General features: G+C 34.3%; 2 protein-coding genes across 2 annotated transcripts in view; one reads left to right on the top strand and one right to left on the bottom strand.

Annotated features, from left to right (window-relative positions):
* The window catches only part of LOC150092289 (coiled-coil domain-containing protein 130 homolog), a 115,851-nt gene extending 115,548 nt beyond the window's left edge, over positions 1–303 (top strand). Inside the window, exon 8 of the mRNA XM_090414952.1 lies at positions 287–303. The gene's annotated coding sequence lies outside the window, so the exon portion shown is untranslated. The remainder of the gene's footprint in view (positions 1–286) is intronic.
* Positions 304–10,527: 10,224 nt separating this feature from the next.
* Positions 10,528–27,031, bottom strand: part of LOC150092288 (guanine nucleotide-binding protein G(I)/G(S)/G(O) subunit gamma-12-like) — a 32,444-nt gene continuing 15,940 nt past the window's right edge. The window contains exon 2 of the mRNA XM_090414948.1: positions 10,528–13,342. Within this exon, the coding sequence (XP_090271074.1) occupies positions 13,237–13,342 (106 nt within the window). The 3' untranslated portion in view covers positions 10,528–13,236. The remainder of the gene's footprint in view (positions 13,343–27,031) is intronic.

Raw genomic sequence — 27,031 nt, 5'->3', positions numbered from 1 at the left:
GCCAGAGATCGACTTCGTCGGGGACCGGCCGAAAAAAGTTGTCTCGTTGGTGACTAGAATCGAATTAATGAGGTTCTTTCTTTGGGTTTTTTAGGGCTGAGGAGTGCAAATACCACTTCTTCAGCTACACGTACTTCAGTTTAATTTCGTAAACCAAAAAAACGTACTTCAGTTTAATTTCTACGAAATTTATAACACATTTTTGTGTAATATGATTTATTAGTATGCTGGCAATAAATTTCTGTCCACATTTGACTGTAGTCATTAATTTTGTTTTCATATACAGGTAAAAATGTAGTTCTTCCTTAGCTTGTGGACACCAGTGTATAATAAAATGACAGTAGAATGAGGGAGGCAGGGGTGCTGACAGACAGATCAGAGGGTAGTATAGTGGAGTGGAATCAAGGTGAATGAGGTAAGTAGTTCAGGGCTCTGTACTAGGGAAACTAGTCTTTAATTTGCATAATGGCACTGCGGACAATTTCTGGGAGAATATTCAGTTGTTTGCTGACAATGCCAACTGGATGGCAATAGTTGATAAAAGTGTACCCATCCTACAGGATGATTTAAATCAATTGGCAGTGTGAAAAAAAAGGGATGTCGTCAATTAAATGTAAAATATAAGATAACATACTTTGGGATGAAAAGGTTACTATTTTGTATCATATTATTGGTACTAGATGACTGGAAATTCGCAAGGCTAGAGACCAAGGGACGAAAGTGAAGTTCAGAGGATCTATCGCAAGTGTTGGTGAATAGCTAAAAGGATAACTTGCATGTTGCAGAACGCAATAACAAATAAAAACAGAAAGCTTTTCTTATCTCTTTATAAGGCCACAATTCGGCTATATCTTGACTACTGTGCACATATTTGGTGACCTGGGCTTCTTGGAGATAGGGAGATGGTAGAGGATGCAGAAGTGTCCAATCTGGCGACAGGTGCAGGAGAAGGTATATTATAGAAACTTATGCAGTGCTAAAGAGAACCTATAAGATCAACACAAAAAAAATTTTAAATACATGAGGCGTACGTGGAGAACATTAGCCCTTGGGAATTTTGTAACAGTATGGATAGTAAAGGTGTACAGACTAAGTTCTTTTCTTAGAAAGTGAGAATGAGTGAAATGGACTGCTAGAGGTAGTTGGGAGTGCCCTAACAGAATAATTGTAAGCACAGGATGATAGGTATTGTGTGAATACTACTTAATATCGGTCTCTTGCCATGAGGTCCTTTGACTGCATGAATAATAATACTTCATGGATTTCAATCCTAGACTGGATTTAAACAAAACAAAACAGGTCTTTCTGACTAAGGCATGTTTGAAAACAATTGAGCTATGGAATCTCCAAGAACTATGGTAGTTAAGCAAATTTTTGTAAAGATATAAATCAGCTTACAGCCTTTTATTCCTTTAAACAAACATCTATCTATATATATATATATAGTAGGCCACATACTACATGTACCAGCTATCATACTTATTCTTAAATTCATTCACACTGCTTGCATTCACATCCAATGGCAATCCGTTCAAATCACTCACCACCCTATGAGAGGAAAATCTAGATCTCACCCCTTTCTTAACAGCATTCATTCTCAGCTTTAAAGGATGCCCTCTTGTCCTTTCCCTACCCTCCATAAATTGAAATCCTGTATGACCCTTTCAGAAGTTTGTAAGTCTCAGTCATATCACCCTTCTTTCTAGTGTCTGCAACTTACAATTTTTAATGTCTTCATAATTAGTATTCCATAATCCTGATATCGAGCCTGAGTGAAATGGACTGCCAGAGGTAGTTGGGAGTGCCCTAACAGAATAATTGTAAGCACAGGATGATAGGTATTGTGTGAATACTACTTAATATCAGTCTCTTGCCATGAGTCCTTTGACTGCATGAATAATAATACTTCATGGATTTAAACAAAATGGCAATCCATTCAAATCACTCACCAGTTCAAAGCTCAGTGGATGTGGCGTTTACACACCACCGCGCTTGGCCGCACGAAGGAAGACTTGGTTTCGAGTTTAGTCGGCGACTAGAGGAAATTTTTCTAAGCCTTTTTTCGACTGGTTCCCGAGTTAGTCGATCTCTGGCATGGGCAAGCGGGTTTTTCGTCCTGTAAACTCAAGAAAATCGACCGTAGAACCCACATTATTTCAGACATTAAATATATTGTGTTAGGGTTAGGGACCACGAGATGGCGGCACATTTGAGCCGTCTCTCTTCACTGTATACCGCATAATTAGTGATAGCCTTGGGCCATCTATCTCTGATTGGTACCAGTGGAGATTGAACTGCCCACTCAGTCTCCAAAAGTTAGATAGGGCTAAATGGCCTCGCCTACTCCCTGTATATGGGAATAAAAAGGCGTTAGCTGATTTTTTTTTTTTTAAATCCTGATATCATTTTTAACACTCTCTTCACTATATATATCAGCACCACAATGGAAACGAGGAGACCAGACCTCCTTGCACACAATAGTCCAAGTGAGGTCTTATCAAGGCCTTGTAAAGAGGCAAAATGATATCCTTATCTTTACATGTGAATGTTCGTTTCAGCATTGCAATTATCTTTTGAGTTGTTGAAAGTTTATTTTTCACTTGGTTAAAGTATAATAAATTTAGTTTAATCCTTTATCCAAGTGTGAGCAAACAAAGTTTGCACTTGAAAGTATCTTCAGGACTGGGGTAAGGTGGTACAACACCGGGAGCACTCTTTGCAACCACCTTACCCCAGGCCTGAAGATACTTTCAGGCACAAACTTTGTTTGCTCACACTTGGATAAAGGATTAAACTAAATTTATTATACTCTAACCAAGTGAAAAATAAACTTTCAACATCTTTCTCTAAATCCAGAGTAATTTATTAAAAAAGGGTGGCACACCAATTGGCAACTCCTATAGGTAGAGATGACCTGTTAATGCTTCTGCCTGGTATCTCCACTTGGGCCTGGCTCCCACGGAAGAGACCTCAATAAAGGTCAAAACTAGTATGGGTTGTGGCCCTTCCCTTAATCCATAACATTAGACATATCCGCAAGGAGATGTGTTTTGCATTATGGGAGATACTGAGATAGGAGTGTTGGTAGCTTGCTCCACCTTTGCAAGGAGTTTCCCGGTGTTGTACCACCTTACCCCAGTCCTGAAGATACTTTCAGGTGCAAACTTTGTTTGCTCACACTTGGATAAAGAATTAAACTAAATTTATTATATCTTTTGAGTTGTATTTGCAATCTTTGCTACATGGCCCCTGAACTTCAACTTCCTATCTACTAACATTCCAAGATCCCTAACCTCATCAGTTTCTTCAAGCATAATCCAACCAATATATAATACGACATTGGATATCTAATCACTCCGAAGTGAATGACTTTGCTGTTACTGACATTGAAGTGACATCCATCTTCCCATGCTCACAATTACAGCCTATTCAAATCATTCTGCAAGTTGCATACAGCAACCTTCCTGATTACCCTACCTATCTTTGCATCATCAGCAAATAGCTGTATGTCACTTTTCAAAACCTTCCCAATATCAAAAAGCATATGTGATTCATTTAAGCATCTTGACATGTAATATAAATTATACTGTGTATATTCAAATATATTATATATATATATATATGTCTTCATAATTAGTATTCCATAATCTTGATATTATTTTTAACACTCTCTTCAATATATATCAGAATCGCAACGGAAACGAGGAGACTAGACCTGCACACAATAGTCCAAGTGAGGTCTTATCAAGGTCTTGTAAAGAGGCAAAATGACATCCTTATCTTTACATGTGAATGTTCGTTTCAGCATTGCAATTATCTTTTGAGTTGTATTTGCAATCTTTGCTGCACGGCCACTGAACTTCAACTTCCTATCTACTAACATTCCAAGATCCCTAACCTCATCAGTTTCTTCAAGCATAATGCCACCAATATAATACGACATATATCTAATCACTCCGAAGTGAATGACTTTGCAGTTACTGACATTAAAGTGACATCCATCTTCCCATGCTCACAATTACAGCTTATTCAAATCATTCTGCAAGTTGCATACAGCAACCTTCCTGATTACCCTACCTATCTTTGCATCATCAGCAAATAGCTGTGTCACTTTTCAAATCCTTCTCAATATCAAAAAGCATATGATTCATTTAAGCATCTTGACATGTAATATAAATTATACTGTGTATATTCAAATATCTTATATATAGTAATAAATATGTATTGCTAAATTGCCACAAATTGTAATTCTATTTTTTGTATGGATGTGTATCCGAGGAAGAGGGTATGGCAGACAACTGCAGCCATCAAGTTGTCCATAAGCCGAACAATATATATTATCTTTAATAGAGTTATTTCTACAATTGATTTTCTTGTGTATGTTGATTTTAACAGGATTGGGTAAATCCTCTTTATCCAACAGATATACTGAATGTTCATTCGATGGAAGTACCTGTAGAGGTATCCATAGAAGATGGAATCTCTTCTATCCACAGAACAGACAAGAATGATGACATAGACCATCGTCTATGACAGAGTGGTTGAAGTAAGTCAATGGGAAAGGGTTCACTGATTATACACACCTCTTTGCTCATTAAGAAGAATTTTTTGGAAGTCACTTGTGTACTACCTGAAAGTGACAATGAAAGTGTATCGCTTATGAGTCCAGAGAAAATCGGCGATATGTGCTTTTACCAGGAAAGACGAAGTAAATGTCTCTCTCTGAAAATATAGAGCTGGTCTATCTGATAACAGGAAGTGAACTTGGTTGCACTGAAGATGACTATGAAATGAAGAAACCACCTAGTTCAAGCTTGGTGCTTGGACTAGGTGGTTTCTCAAATGAGTAAACCAATGTCTATTCTCATGAATAAAACCAAGGCCAGGATAAGTGTAACTATCGCAAAATGGTTATAAAAATATAAAATAGAAAAAATTTAGTGCTGCAGTTGCATGAGGATGTGTTAATCAGCTGTGACTGCAGAAGCTCTATAACCGTACAATATATTGAACAATGCATATAATTAGAAAGATGCTGCAGCAGCAGGAAGTAAAGGTAGCTTTCATCACCCCTCCTCAACAAAATGTCCCTACTTTTATATCCATCTAAATCCTCACTAAAAACCTGGAATTTATGAAATCCCATGCTTATGTACCCTGCTAGGCACGATATGTATGCTTCTGGGAAAATCAGCATAGAACAACACGTCAACAAAAACTTGAATTTTGCATTCCACACAGGAAATTAAGTTGAGAGATTCAGAAAAATCTTTAGCAGAAAACATCAGAATCATCAACTTCCTGACACTCCCTTAAGTGTGCAGGATACTGTGATAACACTACATGAAAAATCTGTATCATTACTAATTTCCTATCAACAAGTTTCATCTGTTATCTCTTATTCACACAATATTATCAGATCTATATTAATCAGCTGTGACTGCAGGAGCTCTTACAAAACACTCCTCAATCCACCTAGATCTTGGACTTCTTTGTCTTTTTCTTGCCATCCTGGCAAAGAATGCTTGTTTTACTAATCTTTCCTCTCTCATTTTATTTTAGTGACCATACAAACCTTATATATTAGCTCTGCTGACATATCCCTGAATACTACCAATGTTATTTCCTAATATCCCAATTTTTAACATGCTTGCTTTACTTAGTTTAGTATTTTGGCTAATTTTACTTTTAATCCATATAAATTACTGCAACTGACCCATAATACCAGCTTTGTTTATTCTATTGTCTATTTCCATATGTAACTTGCCATCTTCACTTGAATAGAAAATCTTTAAGTTTTCCATTCAAGTTGATGATTTTAGTTTCTGCCTATTTTCAGTGGTGATTTTCATACCAAATTTACCACAACTATTGTTCAGTTTAGGCAGACCTTATTTTAGCGCTTCTATTGCAATTTATGTTTTCAATAGCTTTTCTGCTTCAATAAAAGTAAAGGACTTATACTAAACTATGCTTGGTTCTTTCTGATGCATCACAACCATGTAGCATTTAGAATATCATGGATATGAATTAAGGACATTATTCTGTTCATCTGAACAGTACCTCATGCAAATGATAACAATATCTATATGCATATAACTTTTTAGTTTATTTAACCCTTTTATTCTATTACTGTTTGAATGTTGTAGTTGGCTTTGGTTTTAACTGGTCTCACAAGAAAACAGTCAGATTTAATGAGAGGTACATTTTTTCTACTTTTTATAACTCTTATTCCAGCACAACTTTTACACTCTTTTTTTTTTTCATGTAGTTAGAAAAACGTCAGTTGAACCAGAGGTAGAAAAAATGAGAGTTCGAAGTTTTTTTTCACTTGGTTACTATAAATAAAGATGCCAAGAATTAAATTCTTGGTTTAATTCTTTATCCAAGTGTAAGCAAACAAAGTTTGCATCTGAAGTAATTTTAGGACTGGGCAACTTGTATATAGAAACTAATGACTTCACATCACTTGCCTTAGTATCCCATAATGCATAGCACATATCCTTACAGACATGCATACTGCTATGCATTATGGGAAGGGCCACTATCCAGACCAGTTTCAAGCTTTATTAATGATAGATGGTGAAAGTTTTTCCACTTGGTTATACTACAAGTTAAAGATGCCAAGATATTATATTCAATCATACTGAATGTGGTTTATTGAAGTCATTAGTTTCTATATACAAGTTGCCCAGTCCTGAAATTACTTCAGGCGCAAACTTTGTTTGCTTACATTTGGATAAAGGATTAAGCCAGGAATATAATTTCTTGGCATCTTTAATATGACTTCTGCATTACTTCAACCTTAGTATCACCTTTGGGCCTGGCTCCCACTAATGTGACCTCAATAATGCTAGCATATCTTTACAGAACATGCATAGCATTATACATGTATGATATGTGCTATGCATTATAGGATACAAAGGCAAGTGATGTGAAGTTATTACTTTCTATATACAAATTGCCCAGTCTTGAAATTACTTCAGGCACAAACTTTGTTTGCTTACACTTGGATAAAGGATTAAACCAAGAATATAATTTCATGGTATCTTTAATTTATTTTAAAGAAATGAGAGTAATAAGAATCATATTATAAACTGTTATACTGCATGTTTTTGAAAATTTTCAAATCAGTTCAACATGTATGCTATTATGAATCTCCAAAGTGCTCCCAATACAAATAAGATTTGTAACTTGTTACTTTTATGAAAACTGTCTTTTTTATGTCAATTCCATTTCAGCTGTGAACATAAAAGTATACATAGCGACAAGGTCAGTCCTGGAGCTCAACATTTAGATACTTTTCAAAAATGTGATCAATACCAGATAAATTTGTTGAAGAAAAGTGGCCTGATATCAAAATTGGAGATATATTCAAGTATATAACATTTCCCTATGGAAAGAATGTTAATATATGAATGTGTTTTAATTTGCAATATGCAGTTTCGTGTGTACCTTGGTAATTATTTATATATGAGAAATTAATGATTGTATTTAAATAATTACCGAGATACTCTTATGTAAGATAACTGAACTACAATTTATATTATAGATACTGTTATTGAATTAATCTGTTTAATTTATTTAGAATTTGTAGAGATTTATTTATTTTGTAAAAATAATGCATAGCATGCAATGCCCAAGTAAGACATTTCATCTGGAAGAGTTGTTTACATAACTGGCCAATTGGATTTGTTGAAAGTCATGTAATTGGGTGAAAGCAGAAAGGGGGGTGGGGAGAGAGAATTTTAAGAAATAGTTTCTTCCTGGTGATCCTAATCAGCAGGTATTTATTCACCATAGGTTGAAATGGTGAAATTTTCAGCATTCACTTATAATGGTGTCAAAAAACTTTTCTTCTAATTAAGGATTCCATGTTATAAAATAAAATGTGATTCTAGTGAAGTGGCACTAACAAAATTTCAGTGTGAATGTTTAAGGAAATAGATTTGTAGTCTAGTCATTGTTATAAATGACATCAGTATATTCTAACTTTTATTCAGAATATGGCATAGGTAATATATTCTTATTTTTGTTGTGAAAAAGAAATAATCTATATATTCCTTTCAGTTTTTTTAAGTAGTTTTGTTAGAATACAAGAAAAATTACTTCAAATTCTTAGAATTTTATGTAAACCTGAATTTATATTTTTATTACCTCATGGAGTCAAAGACTCATCTGGGAGGTCCTTTTATCACACACACACATCTCATCATACCGTGTCTTAAACACACTCAAACTACTTGCAGACACCACACTCTCACGCAAGGCATTCCAATCATTCACAACTCTGCACAAAAAAACCTATTTTGAATGCATTTATATACGCAGCTACCTCAAAAGGATTCAAGGCTTGCATACAGTTTCAAGTATTACATGCAAATGTCATGTTTCTCTAATTAAAAGGTACAGACAGTGAAAATCCATGTTTGATTTGGCTTTAGGAGAATCTGTCATATATTCCTTTGTTATATTTGTATTAAGGAAATTTTATTACTGTCTTAAGATGTTCTGGGAAGTATCAATAAATTACATGTTGTGAGACTTGATTTTTGAGATGGAAATTTTAAAGTTTTCTTTATAAATAAAACATGTTTCATTAGTCTAAAATTCATACTTAGAAGTTCACTGAATGTTTATGTACCTTCTAACCCAGATGTGAAGATATGTAAGATTCTATATTATTAGCAAAGTTACTAGATGTTTTATAACAGCACAATAAGCCAACAGGAGGATATAATTATTGGTGTAGTCAACAGTATATGAAGCAAAATATTTTTACTTTATGCAGATGATAATTGTGCTCCTAAGTAAATCCATCACAGAATTCTTTTATCTATACTCAATAACTGTGGTAACAAATTTGGTCTTAATATCAGCAATAAAAAGACAAAAACTATGAAAATGGCAGGAAGATGGGAAAACTTCAACTGCATTCTTGATGAATCATGAAAGCAGATAAACCATGAACTTACAGAACAAGTAAAATATTTCAGTATTAGGCACTATGTTTAGTGGAGATGGCAAACTAAATATGGAAATAAAAACAGAATAAGCTAAGCTAGTATGGTGTGGAACCAGTTAAATTGGTATGAAATAAGAGAAATCACTCAAAACACTAAACCAGTATATACAAGCAAGTGCTGAAACTAAGTTTAACTGAAACATCTGTGAGTGAGGTTAGAAGTAGAGCAACTGATCAAATACTAGAGATCCACAGAGTTTTGAGAAAAATTAGTGCATCAGGGAGAAAACAGTATCAATGGTAGCATAGCATCAAAAATGAAGCTATTACATCAGTATTCTGGTGCTGTTGCATCTTCCCAAGGTATAGTATATATTGGGATGGTCCTTGGCACTGTTAAGAATGTCTGAGAACAAATCTACAGTGCTCATTTAGAATGGGAAAACACAGAGAATATGCTCAGAGGAAGAACAAGTTCCATGGTTTGATGCAGTATGAAGTGTCCTAGATCAGCGCTTCCCAAACTATATACGGCCCCCAAGGAGGCCATGAAATAATGAAAACAAATTTAAAATGTTTTAAGACAATTTTTTTTAATCTTAAAAGAAACGTATTTAATTTTTATTATTTCTTTTATGTTATTTTTTATATTTTAATGGAAAAAATCACACATTGGTGTTGGTTCATAAATTTTGCTTCCTGCGTATTTCAGCGCTTAATGAATATTAATAAATATATGCTTATTCATATAAGTTTCATTCATATTGATAAGCACAAAAAAAAGCTTACAAATGCAAAATCTTGAATATAAATACAATAAATATTATAATAATAATGTCTTATATTATGATTTTTTTTTCGATGGGGGCCATAAAATATTTTAATTTTTCCAAAGGGGGCCTTTGGCATCCATAAGTTCGGGAAGCACTGTCCTATTTGACTTAAATATAACATATGACAATACTGGAGCTCTGAAAAATAACAGAATAATTTGGAGAAAAACTGTTCAGAGGAAGTTAATAATAATGTAAATTTAATCACGTGATGCTATCGCAATATCCAGTACATATCAGGAATTTGATAATGATTGCTTATAATTTCTTTGCTAAGTGAACTTAGTACTGTTATAAAATTTAAAATAATTGGAAAGCATTAAAATTCAATATAACTGAAATTATACTAGAAACTATGGAAAATAATCTAAGACGGGCAAGCCCACTGATTTCTGCAGGATTGATTTCTAATACAGAATTTTCCATATCTGTGAAGACCAATTGGTTGGAATAGCAATTCAACTTACTTATCTTGTTATAAAAATGTTATGAGCATAAATCACTATAAATAAATGCAATAAAGGGATTACATTCATATTTTTTAATGTTGCGATTTTAAAGAAAATTCCAATATATATATAATGCATGTTTTTGTGAGTCTTCAGAGTTTTTCTAGAATGTAGAAAAGCTCTTCTCTACATTTTTGTGATATAGGGAAGTTATACATAGCAACTTTCAATGTAAGCATGTGGGCCTAAATCCCACTGTGGTATACTTGAAAACTCAATGTTTACAAATTTATAACAGTTATTTATTATAACAAAACAAAAAATACATTAAGTCTGCAGTGCATAACTACCTCACTTACAAGAAGAATGAAATAGCAAACACAGTTGTAGACATTTTCACTGGCTAATGCTTCCAACCTTTTAGTGATTTCCATAAAAATTATACATATAATGTACAGGTAACCCTCGTATAACACGGTACTTATACAACGCGGTCTACAAATTGTAGTAACCCTTGTTCGACACAGTTTCGATAAAAACACGGTCTACAAATTATAGTAACCCTTTATCTTTTCATATATTTTTCACTACGTGAATTAAAAATCAAATTTTATATTAGTTAAATTTGCATTTGTTATAAGTAGCGATTAGCGAAAATACCCTTTAGCATGCATGTACGTCAATTGTTTACCGTAGAAAGTGTTTATGGTTGAAAATTATCTTCGTTTTCTGCCAGGAAAAATCATGTGTCTTAATCTCAAGCTGAGCACTTTATTTTCTGGTAAGTTACATACAATATGTAATGCTTTTTTTATGTAAAAAAATTATTTTTATAGTAATGGCCACTTTTTGCGATATGGTTGAAAATGAAATTAGTGAATTAATTGATGGGGAAACATATTTAAATGAAAAGGAATTGGTACAATTAATAGATAACATCCAACCAAATGGCAGGGAAAGTTCTGCCGAAGATTCTGATTGTGATGAATCCGTTAAAGAAATTAGCAGACGGATTGGACTTGGCTAGAAAGTTAGGACATTATTTTACGGATAATGGTCCCTCAATGGAGTGCTCTGGAAAATTCAGGAGACAACTGGATATTTGTTTAGCTCCATATTACGAACGTAATAAAAAATTGCAGCATAGTGGTAAGGAAGGACTTCTTGATAACTAAACCAGCCGAAGTATGCAATGAGAATTATACTAATGATGTCCAAGAAATTTCAAGTGATGACGACGTTCTGACACTCATAAATAAAGAACATCTACGAAATGTTCGTTTTGAAGACAGTGATGACGATTAAAATCTGCACTTTATTTTATTTTGCCTAAAACATTTATGCATTATGGGCAATAAAGTTTACATGCAATTTGTATTTTTATAAGTTTATGCTATGTATTTTGTTTCATAGTTTATGTTTTCTTAACTTACATGAATTACCTTAATTAAATAAAAATATTTTTTGTTGGATATGTCATTGTTGTTTATATAATTAAAAAAAAAAAAAAAAAAACGATTTCAGAACATAACCCTACTTTTTCTGTGTGATCTGAGTCGCACATAACGCAATTTATTTAACGCAGCATTTCTGTGGAACCTAACATCCGCATTATACGAGGGTTACCTGTACTTATATGTGCAATATGAAACTTTGAAAAGGTTTTGTTTACATCCTTGTAAAATGTTAAAGAGATTTGAAGGTTTACAATCAAATCTGAACTGTTACACTGTATACAAATAAGATTTGTATTTGTTTATAAGAAACTTGTTACTTTTATGAAAACAGTCTTTCTTTCTTTCTTTTTTTTATGTCAATCCCATTTGCAGGTTAATAAATGTACAGCATATTAGTACTATGGGTATAATTCAAGGATAAATAACCTAGAAATTCTGCCCTAGAGACTAAATAACAGACTTCAAGCCACCTTAAGCATCAAATAAGCAAGGCAGTGATCTCAACAGGCAATGAAAATCATCATCAACCAAAGACATCCATAAACATCTAGGCCATTGTGGGATTTGAACCCACAGTTGGCCTAAAGTGATTACAAACAATTTTCATTCCATGTTGATGTTTGACTTGTAGTGTCTATAATACTGTGTTTATGTGCATGTGGGTGCCAGAATTCTATAGATAATTGAGTACAAAATGGACTTACACTTGGAGTAGGGACTGATTCCTAGTAGAATAATGGGAAACATTTTTATGCATTTCTCAAGCAATAATAAAATCAATACTGCCAAAGACCATATAGTGTATTGTATTGCACTATTTAAATGAAATAATATATAAATATAATTTTGTAAATACATTATTGATGGCACAACAGTTTTCTTTATATATATATATAAGTGGTATAACCTATATTTCTCTGTTCACCTGACTGCAAAAAAGTAACTATACATAGATAAAATATTTACCAGCATGAAAATTTCAGCTAAAGAAATGAAGAAAAAAAAGACCAAAAATTATAAACTTACTTTAGATTCTTACACATGATAATAATATAATAAACTATGGATAAATAATGCTCAATAAGTTTTAACATAATTTCTTATAATCAGAAACAATGACTATTAACTAGAATTTATTTTACATATTCCTAAGAGGAAGGAATAATGCATGTTGCAATAATTTCAAATATGGAAAAGTGATTTATAAAAAACTATTAAATATCTAAAATTTAAAATATTCCAGGTTAAAATAATCAAGTTACAGTTCGTTTTCCCTTTCTAGTTAAATTTTCATACAATAAGAAGAAAAAATATTGTGTGTGATAAATATATTTTATGGAGTCTTCATACATTTAAAAAACAAAGAGAACATCATCGTGGTAAGAAATACTACTCTAAGAAGCAACTCTAATGTATTTCTGGGATTATCCAGATGACATAAGCAAAGTCTAAACATCAGGAAATTGAAAAATACATTTCAGTGATATGAATTTTTCTCAATTAAAAACTTCATGGTGATTATATTCAGTGCATCAAATTAATACACATCCTTTGTTTTCTTTGAATGGATTTTCTGATTGTGTGATCCCCGTCACAAGTGCATCCGTCTTTTGGTGTTCCACACAGTACTGAATCAGGCTGCAAGAGAGTATGGATCTTATAAATATTTCCAGAAAATTTTCCATGTTGCTCCAATAAATTGATATTAATATTTATGGCTATTTTGCCTATTTTATTAAGGAGTACCATTTGTATAAAGTCATTGGCTTCTTTTATTTGAGTTATTTAAGGCATTAATAATATTTTAAACACACAGATAAATGAAAAATATGGAAGGAATAATTTTGGACATACCTTTGTAGGATGCTTGAGGTTGTCTTATTTTGGAGCAGCAGCAGTCATATAATGATAAAAAGTTCATATATCTGAACTGCAAAATATAACTGAGAGGAAAGGGGGAGGGTGGCAGAAATGTGGAGAGAGAAATATGTGCGAGCTAAAAATGCAGAAAATCAAAGATATGTGAATTAAAAGCCAAATTTCCAAGAATGGACTTCAGTTTTGACTGAGTGTAGTCTTCAGAGCTTGTGTGCAACTTTGCCCACGAGCACCAAAGACCTAGGCTCACACAATGAGATAATGGCTCACACTCCATAACTCCCACCCCTACTCTTCATTCATTATATTCTTTCTCCTTTTACCAAAAAAAAAAATTTTTAGTCCATCCTTGGAAATTCGGCTTTTAGTTCACATATCTTTGATTTTCCGTATTTTTAGCTCTCACATAATTCTATCTCCACATTTCTGTCCCCTCTCCCATCATATTTTGCAGTTTAGATACATAAACTTTTATCGTTTAGCCTGCTCCAAAAGAAGACAACCTCAAGAATCCTACAAAGGTATGTCCAAAATTATTCCTTCCATATTTTTCGTTTATCTATGTCTTTAAAATATCATTAATGCCTTAAATGAATTGAGTAAAAAAAAAGCAAAATAGCCATAAATATGGATCTTAATTCATTATAGAAATACAGGAAAACTTCGTTTACCGCAAATATGATATGCGCAATTGAGTGAAATGATACTATTTCCCGCTTTAAGTGAGTGATTAATCAGTTAACGCGATTTTATTACATTACCCAATATTTTTTGTAGCCAATCTGCAGTGAGTGGCGGCACTTATCAATGTAGTAGCCAGTGGCAGTGCTGGGGTGGCTGGCGACACTCGGCAGTTGACTCAAAGCTATCATTGCAAGCACATGTTCAAAGTAAGAATAACTGGGGAATCTGCTAGTGCTGTAAAGATTCTGTGGCTAAGTTTCCTAAAGAATTGCAAAGGTTAATTCAGGAGGATGATTATGACAATCGCCAAATATTCAGCGTTGACGAAACTGGTATGTTTCAGAAGCGCATGTCAACAAAAACTTTCTTCTCTTGCTCAAGCACTTTTCCTTCAATTTGCTTTAATTTAGATACCTATAAGGGTTTATTATATTCAACCCCTGATATGGAAAAGAGAAAGACCGATAAAGAAAGCGACAATAATAAAAACAGAAGAAAATTAATTACGTTAAAGGAAAAGCTGAAAGTCATTAAGAGACATGAAAGTGGAGCTAGTAATACAATGACTGTGTGAGCGAGTCTACAGTTGGACTATATTAAATAAGAGCAAAATATACAAAGAATAATGAAAAGTTGCTACTACCTCAAATACAAGGAATATTCAGGCAAAAAGCTCTCGATATTTTTACATCACTGAAAGAGATCTAATTTCAAGAAGAATGTGAAAGCTTTACTGCAAGTTTAGGATGACTTGACCATTTTAAAAATAGAGCTGGACTACATAATGTAAGAATAACTGGGGAATCTGCTAGTGCTGTAAAGATTCTGTGGCCAAGTTTCCTAAAGAATTGCAAAGGTTAATTGAGGATGATTATGACAATCGCCAAATATTCAGCGTTGACGAAACTGGTATGTTTCGGAAGCGTATGTCAACAAAAACTTTCCTAGCTAAAATGGAAGCACCTCAACCAGATACAAAGTATCTAAAGATCATCTTTTGCTTTTATTAGGAGGCAATGCAGAAGGAGACTTTGAACTCAAACCTATATTAGTTTATCATGCGCAAAATCTAAGATTAACATTATTGAAGAAATCAGCACAATTTGAACTGAATAAAGATGTGAGAAACTTGCTCGATTCCCATTCACAACAGTTAAGTGAGAATGATCTCCTTCAACTAGAAGAACAGTGTGCATTTCAAGAAGATAAGGAGTGAGAACAAGAAAATGTTATGACTAAGAAACTAATGCAAAAGAACTTGAGCTAGTTTTCAATCACATTGAGCATGCTAAGGAAATTTTGTTTGATGCTGATCCTGATATCTTCAAAGTCTGCCGAAATCTTTATAAAGTGATCGCCAGCTATGGCAAATTGCATGACAAGATGAAAAAGTCAAGCACTATTCAAACATCTTTACTTATTTATTTATTTTGGCAAAAAAGTAGCTCTATCAAATGTTCAGAGATTAAATAAAAATTTAAGCAATTGATTTTTATTCATTTTGATGATTTTATCCTCAAATAAATTTTTCACTGTAATTTTTTTTTTCAGATTTACGCTAACTAATGGATGAATTATAGTTATTCTTATTGTTTATTGCATTCGCTTAACGCACATTAATTGATGGATAATTAATCATATTAAGCAAGGTTTTCCTGTAGTTTATATTATACAATATGTACAGAAATTATAATAAAAATCATAACCACAATTAAGATTTAATATAAATAGATTTAACACTTGCATAAAGAGAGGGAAAAATTATTTCATAATAAACTTTACTATTTATCCTTTCATAAGTCATCTTTAGAGTAAACTTTCATACACAAGGAAGAAAAATGCACAAGAGTATGAGTGTCAGACAGCTATATTATGTTTAGAATAAGAAACAATTAGAATAAAAATAGTTTAAAAATGGGAAAAAAAAAAATATATATATATATATATAAAACAGGCCTGTATGTTCCTATTAATAAACAGTCCTCTTGTCATGTCTCCTCTAGTCAAGTGCTGAAACATTTCCCATGCATCAATCATATCTGAAAGGAGTTAATCAATAGTAATCAGAAAGGAAATATTCAGTTGTTTGCTGATGAGGTAAAATTAGGTAGAGTAATAGTTAATCAAGATGATGTGGACAACTTGCAAGATGATTTAAATAGGCTGTCAGTATATATGCAAAAGCAACAGGCATCAGTTTAATATAGAGAAATGCAAAGTTGCATTTTGGAATAAATTGAAAGCTGTGTACCACATTGATGAAACCATACTCCAGGAAATAGATGAAGGTAGGGAATATGAGTGTCAGACAGTTATATTAGTAGTTATATAAGTAGGTTTAGCAGTATGCTCTCTAATCAATTATGATTAGAGAGCATACTGCTAAAGTTGCCTTTAGCAGTATGCCTGAAGTGGTGGAGAGGATCCAGAGATGAGTGGTCTGTGGAATGTTCCCTATGAGGAACATTTAAATTACTTAAAGGGTTTTATAGGATTGATGCAGGAGAAATATTTCATAACTTGGCCAGAGGGGTACAGAACAAGAAGTCATCCCTGGGAGTTGAGTAAAGCTCTGGTAAGTAAAGGTTTGTGGACCAATTTTGCTCTGAGGTAGGTGAAGGAATAGAATGGGTTACAGTGTCAGTTGCGAGCATTTTCTCTGTTAATGGGTTCAAGAAGAGGTATGACAGATTGTGTGGATAATTTAGGTTTCCTGCAGTGAGTCTTCAGACTCCATGGAGGTGCTTGTACAATAATAATATGTATAAGATCCTTTAAATAACTTAAATGTTCCTATTATATTCTCTCCTTTTCACCTATCAACCAACTCCTGCAATTCACACACCCTCAATCTATCCTCATAGGGAACAATCCACTGACCTCTCACGATTTTGGTCACTTCTGATTCTCTCCGCCACTTCTTCATCCTCAAGAAACCCAAGTGAGACCTGAGCACAATAATCTAGATGTGGTCGTATCAAGGCTTTATAAAGTGGAATGAATGATAACTCTCTTATCTCTGCTTGTTAGTGTGTTCTTCAATAACCAAGTAATCATGTGAGCTACTCGGGCTACTTTAGCAATGTGCCCTATACACTTCAACTCTATCAACTACTACTCCCAAATCCCTCATTAATTTATGAAGTACTATTCTCTCAATGTGGTACACAGCTTGTAACGTTTGTATTCCAAAATGCATAATGTTACATTTTTCCACATTAAACTGACATCAATTATGATTTGCCCAAATCATCCTGTAAGCTCTCTCTCTACATTTACCTTCATTAACTATTACCCTACACAACTTTGCATCATCAACAAATAACTGAATATCTCCCTTCGAATTATTTCCTATATCATTTATGTATATATTAAACAGCAGTGGTCCTGCAGCACACACCACTTGTCACCTGCCATCTCCTAGATTCTGCTCCTCCATATAATACTTTTTGGTATCTATCCATCAGCTACCCTTTTACCCTTTTATCCATATCACCAGTTTCATATCCATCCCTATTTGCTGAAGTTTGCATAACGGTTTCATGTGATATCCTGTCAAATGGTTTTGCAAAATCCAGCATTATCATCATGTAGCCATTCCCTTTACCCAACTCAACTGTCACTGTTAGCAGATTACTAACACAGACCAACCCTTCACAAAGCTAATATAAATAAGCTTTACTCAGTAAAACATTCATAGAATAATTATTCCATAAATCTTGCGCATTCCTCAGCAATATTTCAAATTTGAATAACTGTACACATTTCTATTTCTATTGTCAAACTGTGTGTTTCAAAACTGAAATATATATATATATATATATATATATATATTTCAGTTTTATTAAATTAAATTTTAAACATTAAATTTTGAACAGTGCAGACGATTACGAAATAGGAAAAACAGATGCTTGGAAACTGTCGTCCATAAACAGTGTTGCCAGATTGTGTTTCTGTCATGCCACTATGCTGCCATAAGCTCAGTTTTGCTTAGGCTACCATCCAAGGAGACATGTCAAAGCAGTGGTTTCCCATTACTGTATTTCATATTCTGTAGAAGTTCACCATGCCCAAAAGGAAAAGTGATATGCCAGTGAAATCTGATAAGAAGAAATGTAAAGTTATTACTTTGAAAACGAAACTTGACATTATTAAACAGTTTCATAATGGACAAAGCAAGGCAAGCATTGGCATTGTGATAGGCCCAAACGAGTCTACGGTACGACTAATTCTGTCCAAATGTAAGGAATACATAGAGCAAGATAAAGTTGCATCAACATCATTCAGTATGCAATGCACTAGAAACAGAAGTCCTATTTTGGTTGAAATGGAGAATTTTTTAATAACTTGGCTAGAAGATTGCAACCAAAAATGAATTCCAGTTGGTACCAACAGCCTGTTTTCATCGCTCAAAGAAAACAAATTCAAAGGGGATATCATGATATTTTATATCAGCAGAAGATGGTTTGAAAAATTGAAAGCTCAAACTGGAATGCTTAATGTCAAGTTAATGGAGGGAAGTGGCACGTGCTGATAAAGATGCAGCCAACAGTTTTCCTGCATGTTTAAAAACATAATTACAATGACTGCCAAATTTTTAACATCAATGAAACCAGCCTTTATTGGAAGAAAATGCAATCTAGAACTATTAGCTAAAAATGAAGAATTGCAACCTGTTACAAAGTTCTCCAAAGATCGCTTAACTCTTCTGTTGGGAGGAAATGATAGCGATTTCAAATCGAAACCTTGGATTTAGTGAATTTACCATTCACTAAGTCTGAGAGCTTTAAGAGGTTGCAACAAAGCCTAAATGCCTGTAATTTGGCAGGCAAATAAAAACTCACAAGCTTTGTTTGAAGGCTGGTACAAGAATTTTTTTTTTTTTGTCCAGTAGTTGAAAACTATTGCAAGCAAAATAATCTTACATTTAAAGCCCTCTTAGTTCTTGACAATGTTCCTGGTCACCCTGCTGTGCCAAATGACCTGTGTGAAAATGTAAAAGTCATATTTTTAACTCCAAATGCTATATCTTTGCTACAGCCAATGGAGCAGGGAATAAATAATTTCTTATTATCTACAAAGAATTTTTGTGCAAGCTACAATGGAAGAAGGTGCAATTTCATTGACTGAATTTTGAAAGAATTTTAACATTAGGAAAGCTAGTGAAAACATTTATGAGTCATGGCAAGAAGTTACGACTAATACAATGAGGGATGTATGGAAATATCTTCTGCCTTACTGCACAAATGACTTCTGTCACTTCGAAAATCGAGTTGACAATCTTATTGAAGAAATTAGCATCATTGGAAAAGCTCTTGTTAAAGATACCAAGGAAACCAGTCTGGGTAGTTGCCCTTCCCTTAATGCATAACATTATACATGTCCACAAGGAGATGTGCTTTGCATTATGGGAGATACTAAGGCAAGTGATCAGAGCTTATTCCACCTTTATCACGAGTTGCCTCAGACCTGAAAATACTCCAGGCACAAACTTAGCTTACTTGGGAAAATAGGATTAAAACCAAGTTTATAAAATTTCTTGGTATCTTTAACGTATAGTATACCCAAGATAAAATACTTTTTACCTTGGATATACATCTTTCTCTCATCCTGAGATTTTTATTTAATAAGGTCAAAGCACCCTGTGGCAACTCGTATAGGTAAATATAAGTTCTGCATTACTTCAACCGTGGTATCACCACCTCAGGGTCTGGCTCCCACTGAAGAGACCTAAATAAAGGTTGAAACCAGTCTGGGTAGTGGCCCTTCTCTTAATGCATAATATCATGCATGTCCGCAAGGAGATATGCTTCACACATCTCCTTGCAGACATGTACTTCAGGTGCAAACTTAGCTTACTTGGGAAAACATGATTAAAACCAAGTTTATAAAATTTCTTGGTATCTTTAACGTATAGTATACCCAAGGTAAAAAACATTTTACATATACATACATACATACATATATATATATATATATATATGTTAAAGATGCCAAGCTATTTTAAACTTGGTTTTACTCCATTTCCCAAGTAAGCAAACAGACAATTAAGTCAAGTTTGCACCTGCATGTACCGCAAGTCTAAGTGACCCGTAAAGTAGTACAAGTCTAGGCAACTCGTGGTAAAGGTGGAATAAGCTCTGATCACTATTCTTAATATTTACCCTTAATGCAAAGCCCATCTCCTTTAGGAGATGTATGATGCTATGCATTAAAGGCAAGGGGGCCACTACCCAGACTGGTTTCAACCTTTATTGAGGTCTCATCAGTGAGCCAGGCTTAGAAATACTAAGGTTAAGTAATTCAGAGCTTATAAGTATTTTACCAAAACAAGTTACCATAAGGTGCTTTGACCTTATTAAATAAAAATCTCAGGATGAGAGATAGATGTAGGAAATTTTACCTTATATAGTTAATTTTCTTTTTACAGGGCTTTTTTCCCCACAATTTCGAAATAACATGGTTTAGAAAACAAAACAATTCTATTTTTACACTGTATATTTTGATTTAACACAGTTCAAATAGCGCTATTTTTAAAATTTCTGTTTGAATTCAGTTCTGTTAAAAAGGGTATTTCCATTATAATTATCATTTCCTAGTACGGTACAGGGGTGCTTAAGGGTCAAAGCTGTATAACTGAGAGGAGACCTCCACATAGCCTTTAAAGGAATGCGGAGAACCGACCAGGGCTTCTGACCTAATGTCCAATCCTCACCTTCTCGTGGTGCACCCTGTTGGGTATCTACCTGGATACTGAGGATGTGCTGGCAATTTGGGTTTTAACTGATCCAATTATTCTTATTGGCTTAAACCAATATACAAAATGATAGTACAACATGACAAAATTTCATGCCGGCTGGGACATTGCCTGGTTAAACAAGCCCCCCCCCCCCCCCATTGTTTTCGCCAGGGAACCAGGGCGAACAGCAAAAAGTCAGCTACTGGAACAAATCTGAAAACACTCCCCAACTCAACATCATTAGAAGCCTGAATGGCAAAGAAATGGAGTTAGCTGAAGAATTAGATAAGTGCCAGATCGACATAATAAGGTTGACTGAAACAAAAAAGAAAAACTGGTGAGATCTTTCTGAGCAATAAATACAAAATGTTATACTCAGGCAATGACAATCAAGGAAAAGAAGGAGTAGCTATAGTATTCAACACTAAATACGAGGCTAAGCTTTTTGAATGGCAGGCAGTCTCAAGTAGAGTGATGTGGGCAAATATCAGAATGGGGAACTGGACAATGAGACTTATTTGTGCCTATGGTCCCACAAAAGGTTGTACTAAGGTAGAAGTGGAGGAATTTTTTGAGGCTCTAGAGAAAGCTACTGACACAATGAAAAAGGAAAAGTTGGTCCTTGTTGGGGATCTAAATAGCAGAGTAGGAAGTGATTGTCAGAAATTTGGAGAAAAGAGCAAAGCTATTAATAATGGCAAATACCTGTTGGATTTCTGCTCAGGACATGGACTGGTTATTACTAATACCATGTTCCAACATAAAAATGTGCACAAATTCATATGGAGAGAAGAGGCAAGGAATAAGAAAAGTCTCATTGACTATGTTATTGTTGATAGTGATGTTTTCTCCCTGGTGCAGGACACCAGAGTGTACAGAAGATTTGAAATTGGAAGTGATCACTATTTAGTCTAGAGCAGGATAAAATTGAATTTCATATTGAAAAGAATAACATGCAAGAAAGTTTTAAAGCGAATAAAAGTTGAGCAGCTCTCAGATGTGAAATGTAGACTAAAATACACAAAGATTATTGAAGAAAAAATGAAAGAGTTTGAGAACAAGAACCTTGGAGAATCAGTGGCAAACCTTGAAGAAAACATTGATTGATTCTGCCAGAGAGGCATGTGGTGAGGTTGTCTGCAAGGATAAAAAAAATCAGAACTCCCTGGTGGACACAGGAAGTTAAAGAGGCAGTGAAGGAAAAGAAGAAAGCATATCATAAGTTCCTGTCAAATAAGTCAGCTTGTGCTCTTAGAGAATACACAGACAAATGTAAGAAAGCTAAACACTGTGTAAAACTAGCTAAACAAAAGTCATAGGAAGACTTTGGCAAGAACATAGAAAATAAATATCAAGAAGGTGGTAAGATATTCTGAAGGTTGTTGAAGAAGTTTAGAAATGGAGGAAAGAGTGCTGTAAAAGAAGTTAGAGACGATAAAGGTGACATGAAAACAGGAGAAAAAGATATCCTTGAAGTATCGAGCAATTACTTAGAAAAATTGTTAAATGAAACAAGTGATAGCACAGTGGTAAAAAACACTGACCATGCATAGACAGGAATACATATCCATACTTGAAGTAGAAAAATCCATCAAAGGCTTGAAATGTGGAAAGGCAGCAGAAGTAGGTGACATTCGACCAGAAATGCTGATATATGGTGGTATAAAAGTCTTACAGTGGCTGCACTGCATAGTTCAGAAAGCCTGGACAGAGGGACGAATTCCCGATGATTGGAGTAGAGCTCTAATAGTACCCATATATATAAAAAGGGAAATAAAACTGAATGTGAGAATTGCAAAAGTATTTCTCTACTGAGTGTTCCTAGTAAGACATATGCAAGTATTCTTGAGAAACGGTTGAGAAGGATTGTGGAAGATAAACTTGGTGAAGAACAAGCTGGATTCTCGTTCCTCCAATATCACCATGTGGATGATATATGCTTGCAAAATGTTTACCTAGTAATTCTACTATTTTCACTGATTCAGTTACCTCCCTACCACTGGCATTCTGTAAAATCATTCTGCCATATACATTCTTTCTTTTACTTGCAGCATATCGAACTGTTTGAGATTATTTTTAGCCTACATTGCTAACTTCCTTTCATACTCTGCTTTTGCCTTTTTTTTTTTTTTTTTACCACACTAGTTACCTTTCTGGACTCTGCCTTGTAATTGTTCATGTGCCTGCTGGTCACCTTTTCTCCTTAAATTTCCTCTACAATTGTTTCTTTTTTTTTGCAGCTCCAGCTTAATGATAATATTCATCCATTTAACTCCCACTTGATTTACTCTCCTGACTCTAGATATGCAGTCTGCCATTAACAAAAATAAGCATTATGATTATGAAATATTTTACTAAGGTTGACACTGTGTGCAGCAGGAAAAGTCTTATGAATTAAAACGTGATGTTTCATTTGCTTTTTGTTGGCATTTTGCAGAAGAAAAACAATGACACATTAAGTGTCATTGTTTTTCTTCTGAAAAGGACAACATATACCTTATTAAAGAAACAGCAACAAAACACCTGGGCTACCAGACAAGAGTAAATAAAGATTGGCTTACACCAGAGATTTTAGATTTATTAGAGAAAAAAAGAATATCCCAAACTAACCTCTCAAAAGAAGATAATGAAGAAAATAGAATATTACACAAAAATTTGAAAAAAGAAATAGACAAAAAATGCAGATTAGCAAAAATCACATATTTCGAAGAAAAGAGGAATATGTGAAGATGCATACAAAAAACATGACTCCAAGACCATTTGTGAAATAGTTAAAGAGATAGCTAGACCATACTCACCTAAACAAGTTTCAATATTGCAAAAAGATGGAACCACAACAAGTAGCCATGAAACAATAAAAGAAATATAGACTGATCGTTTTAAAGAAACATTTGCAGCTGAAGAAAACATAGATCAAGATGCCTTCAACCCAGAAGAAACTTCTGACACAAAAGGCATCCTAAATGAAGAAATACACTGAGCAATCAAACAAATGAAAAATAATAAAGCACCAGGCATAGACAACATTCTTCTAGAAGAAGGGGAGAAAGCATAATAAATTACCTAAGGAAACTGTTCAACAAAATACTAAAGAAAGGAAATTTACCAACAGAATGGAGAACAGGACAGATCATACCCATCCACAAAAAAAGGAGATATCAGATCCTGCACTAACTATAGACTTATTACCCTTCTAAGCCACTGCTATAAAATATTCATCAGATTCTTCAAAACAGAGTTAAACATTCCTATGAAGAATGGATGGAAGAAGAGCAAATGGGATTTAGAAATAGCAGAAGCTCAATAGATGCAATTTTCACATTAAACAGATTAGCAGATCTTATGAGAGACAAAAATAAAAAACTGTACTGCTGCTTTATTGACTTCAAACAAGCTTTTGACTCAATTAACAGAAGCAAACTCATTAAAATTCTAGAAAACAGAGGGTTCGACAAATACCTATTAAATTGTATCAAGAATTACTATTCAGAAACAAGCAATAGTGAATTACAAAAACACAGAAACAGATCAAGTAGCAATTAAAAAGGGAGTTATGCAAGGCTGTCCATTGACACCATATTTATTCAACCTCTACCTAATAAGTAGTAGTAGACGAAGGACTACAGATGTGTGAAGGCATAACTGTAATAGAAGAAATATAACCCATTTAAAGTATGCTGACAACATAGTTATCACTACAGACAGCATAGAAAAATTAAAAAATATCCTGGCCAAGCTGCATCAAACAAGTAACAAATATGATATGAAAATCAATTTTATTAAAATAAAACTAATGGTAATAGGAAGAAAAAGGGAAGTAATCCAAATGAAAATAGGAAACAAATATAGAGGGGTGCTTAAGGGTCAAAGCTGTATAACTGAGAGGAGACCTCCACATAGCCTTTAAAGGAATGCGGAGAACCGACCAGGGCTTCTGACCTAATGTCCAATCCTCACCTTCTCGTGGTGCACCCTGTTGGGTATCTACTTTGATACTGAACGAACGAGGATGGGCTGGCAATTTGGGATTTAGCCGACCAAATTGTATTCTTATTGGTTAAACCAAAATAAAAAATGATGGTACAACATGACAAAATTTCATGCCAGCTGGGGCGTCGCCCAGTTAAACAAGGGCCCCGTTGTTTTCGCCAGGGAACCAGGGCGAACAGCGAAAAGTCAGCTACTGGAACAAATCTGAAAACAAACCCCAACTCAGCATCACCAGAGTTAAAGATCGGTACTATCAACGTAAGAAGCCTGAATGGCAAAGAAATGGAGCTAGCTGAGGAATTAGATAAGTACCAGATCGACATAATAGGGGTGACTGAAACAAAAAAGACCAAAACTGGTGAGATCTTTCTGAGCAATAAATACAAAATGTTATATTCAGGCAATAACAATCAAGGAAAAGAAGGAGTAGCCATAGTATTCAACACAAAATACAAGGCTAATTTTCTTGAATGGCAGTCAGTCTCAAGTAGAGTAATGTGGGCAAATATGAGAATGGGGAACTGGACAATGAGACTTATTTGTGCCTATGGTCCCACAGAAGGTTCTACTAAGGTAGAAGTGGAGGAATTTTTTGAGGCTTTAGAAAAAGCAACTGACACAATGAAAAAGGAAAAGTTGGTCCTTGTTGGGGATCTAAATAGTAGAGTAGGAAATGATTGTGAGACATACAAAAATATTTTGGGAAAATTTGGAGAAAAGAGCAAAGCTAATAATAATGGCAAATATCTGTTGGATTTCTGCTCAGGACATGGACTGGTTATTACTAACACCATGTTCCAACATAAAAATGTGCACAAATTCACATGGAGAGAAGAAGCTAGGAATAAGAAAAGTCTCATTGACTATGTTATTGTTGATAGTGATGTTTTCTCCCTGGTGCAGGACACCAGAGTGTACAGAGGATTTGAAATTGGAAGTGATCACTATTTAGTCTTGAGCAGGATAAAATTGAATTTCATATTGAAAAGAATAACATGTAAGAAAGTTTTAAAGCGAATAAAAGTTGAGCAGCTCTCAGATGTAAACTGTAGACTAAAATACAGAAATATTATTGAAAAGAAAATGAAAGAGTTTGAGAACAGGAATCAAACCTTGGAGATTCAGTGGCAAACTCTGAAGGAAACATTGATTGATTCTGCCAGAGAGGCATGTGGTGAGGTTGTGTGCAAAGATAAAAAAATCAGAACTCCCTGGTGGACACAGGAAGTTAAAGAGGCAGTGAAGGAAAAGAAGAAAGCATATCAAAAGTTCCTGGCAAATAAGTCAGCTTTTACTTTTACAGAATACAGAGACAAATGTAAGAAAGCTAAACAGTGTGTAAAACTAGCTAAACAAAAGTCACGGGAGGACTTTGGCAAGAATATAGAAAATAAATATCAAGAAGGGGGCAAAATATTCTGGAGGTTGTTGAAGAAGCTTAGGAATGGAGGAAAGAGTGCTGTAAAAGGAATTAGAGATGATAAAGGTGAAATGAAAACAGGAGAAAAAGATATCCTTGAAGTATGGAGTAATTACTTTGAAAAACTGCTAAATGAAACAAGCAGTGATGACAGCACAGTGATAAAAAACACTGACCAGGCATGCAGTCAGGAATACATATCCATACTTGAAGTAGAAAAAGCCATCAAAGGCTTGAAATGTGGAAAGGCAGCAGGAGTAGATGATATTCGACCAGAAATGCTGAAGTATGGTGGTATAAGAGTCTTACAGTGGCTGCACTGCATAGTTCAGAAAGCCTGGACAGAGGGACGAATTCCCGATGATTGGAGTAGAGCTCTCATAGTACCCATATATAAAAAGGGAAATAAAACTGAATGTGAGAATTACAGAGGTATTTCCCTACTGAGTGTTCCTGGCAAGATCTCATAGTACCCATATATAAAAAGGGAAATAAAACTGAATGTGAGAATTACAGAGGTATTTCCCTACTGAGTGTTCCTGGCAAGATCTCATAGTACCCATATATAAAAAGGGAAATAAAACTGCATGTGAGAATTACAGAGGTATTTCCCTAC

The sequence above is a fragment of the Typopeltis vanoorti genome, chromosome 26 (assembly GCF_054136105.1).
Source record: "Typopeltis vanoorti isolate ZY-2024b chromosome 26, IOZ_Tvanoo_1.0, whole genome shotgun sequence".
Lineage (NCBI taxonomy): Eukaryota > Metazoa > Arthropoda > Arachnida > Uropygi > Thelyphonidae > Typopeltis > Typopeltis vanoorti.
This window is presented reverse-complemented; position numbering and strand designations above follow the sequence as displayed.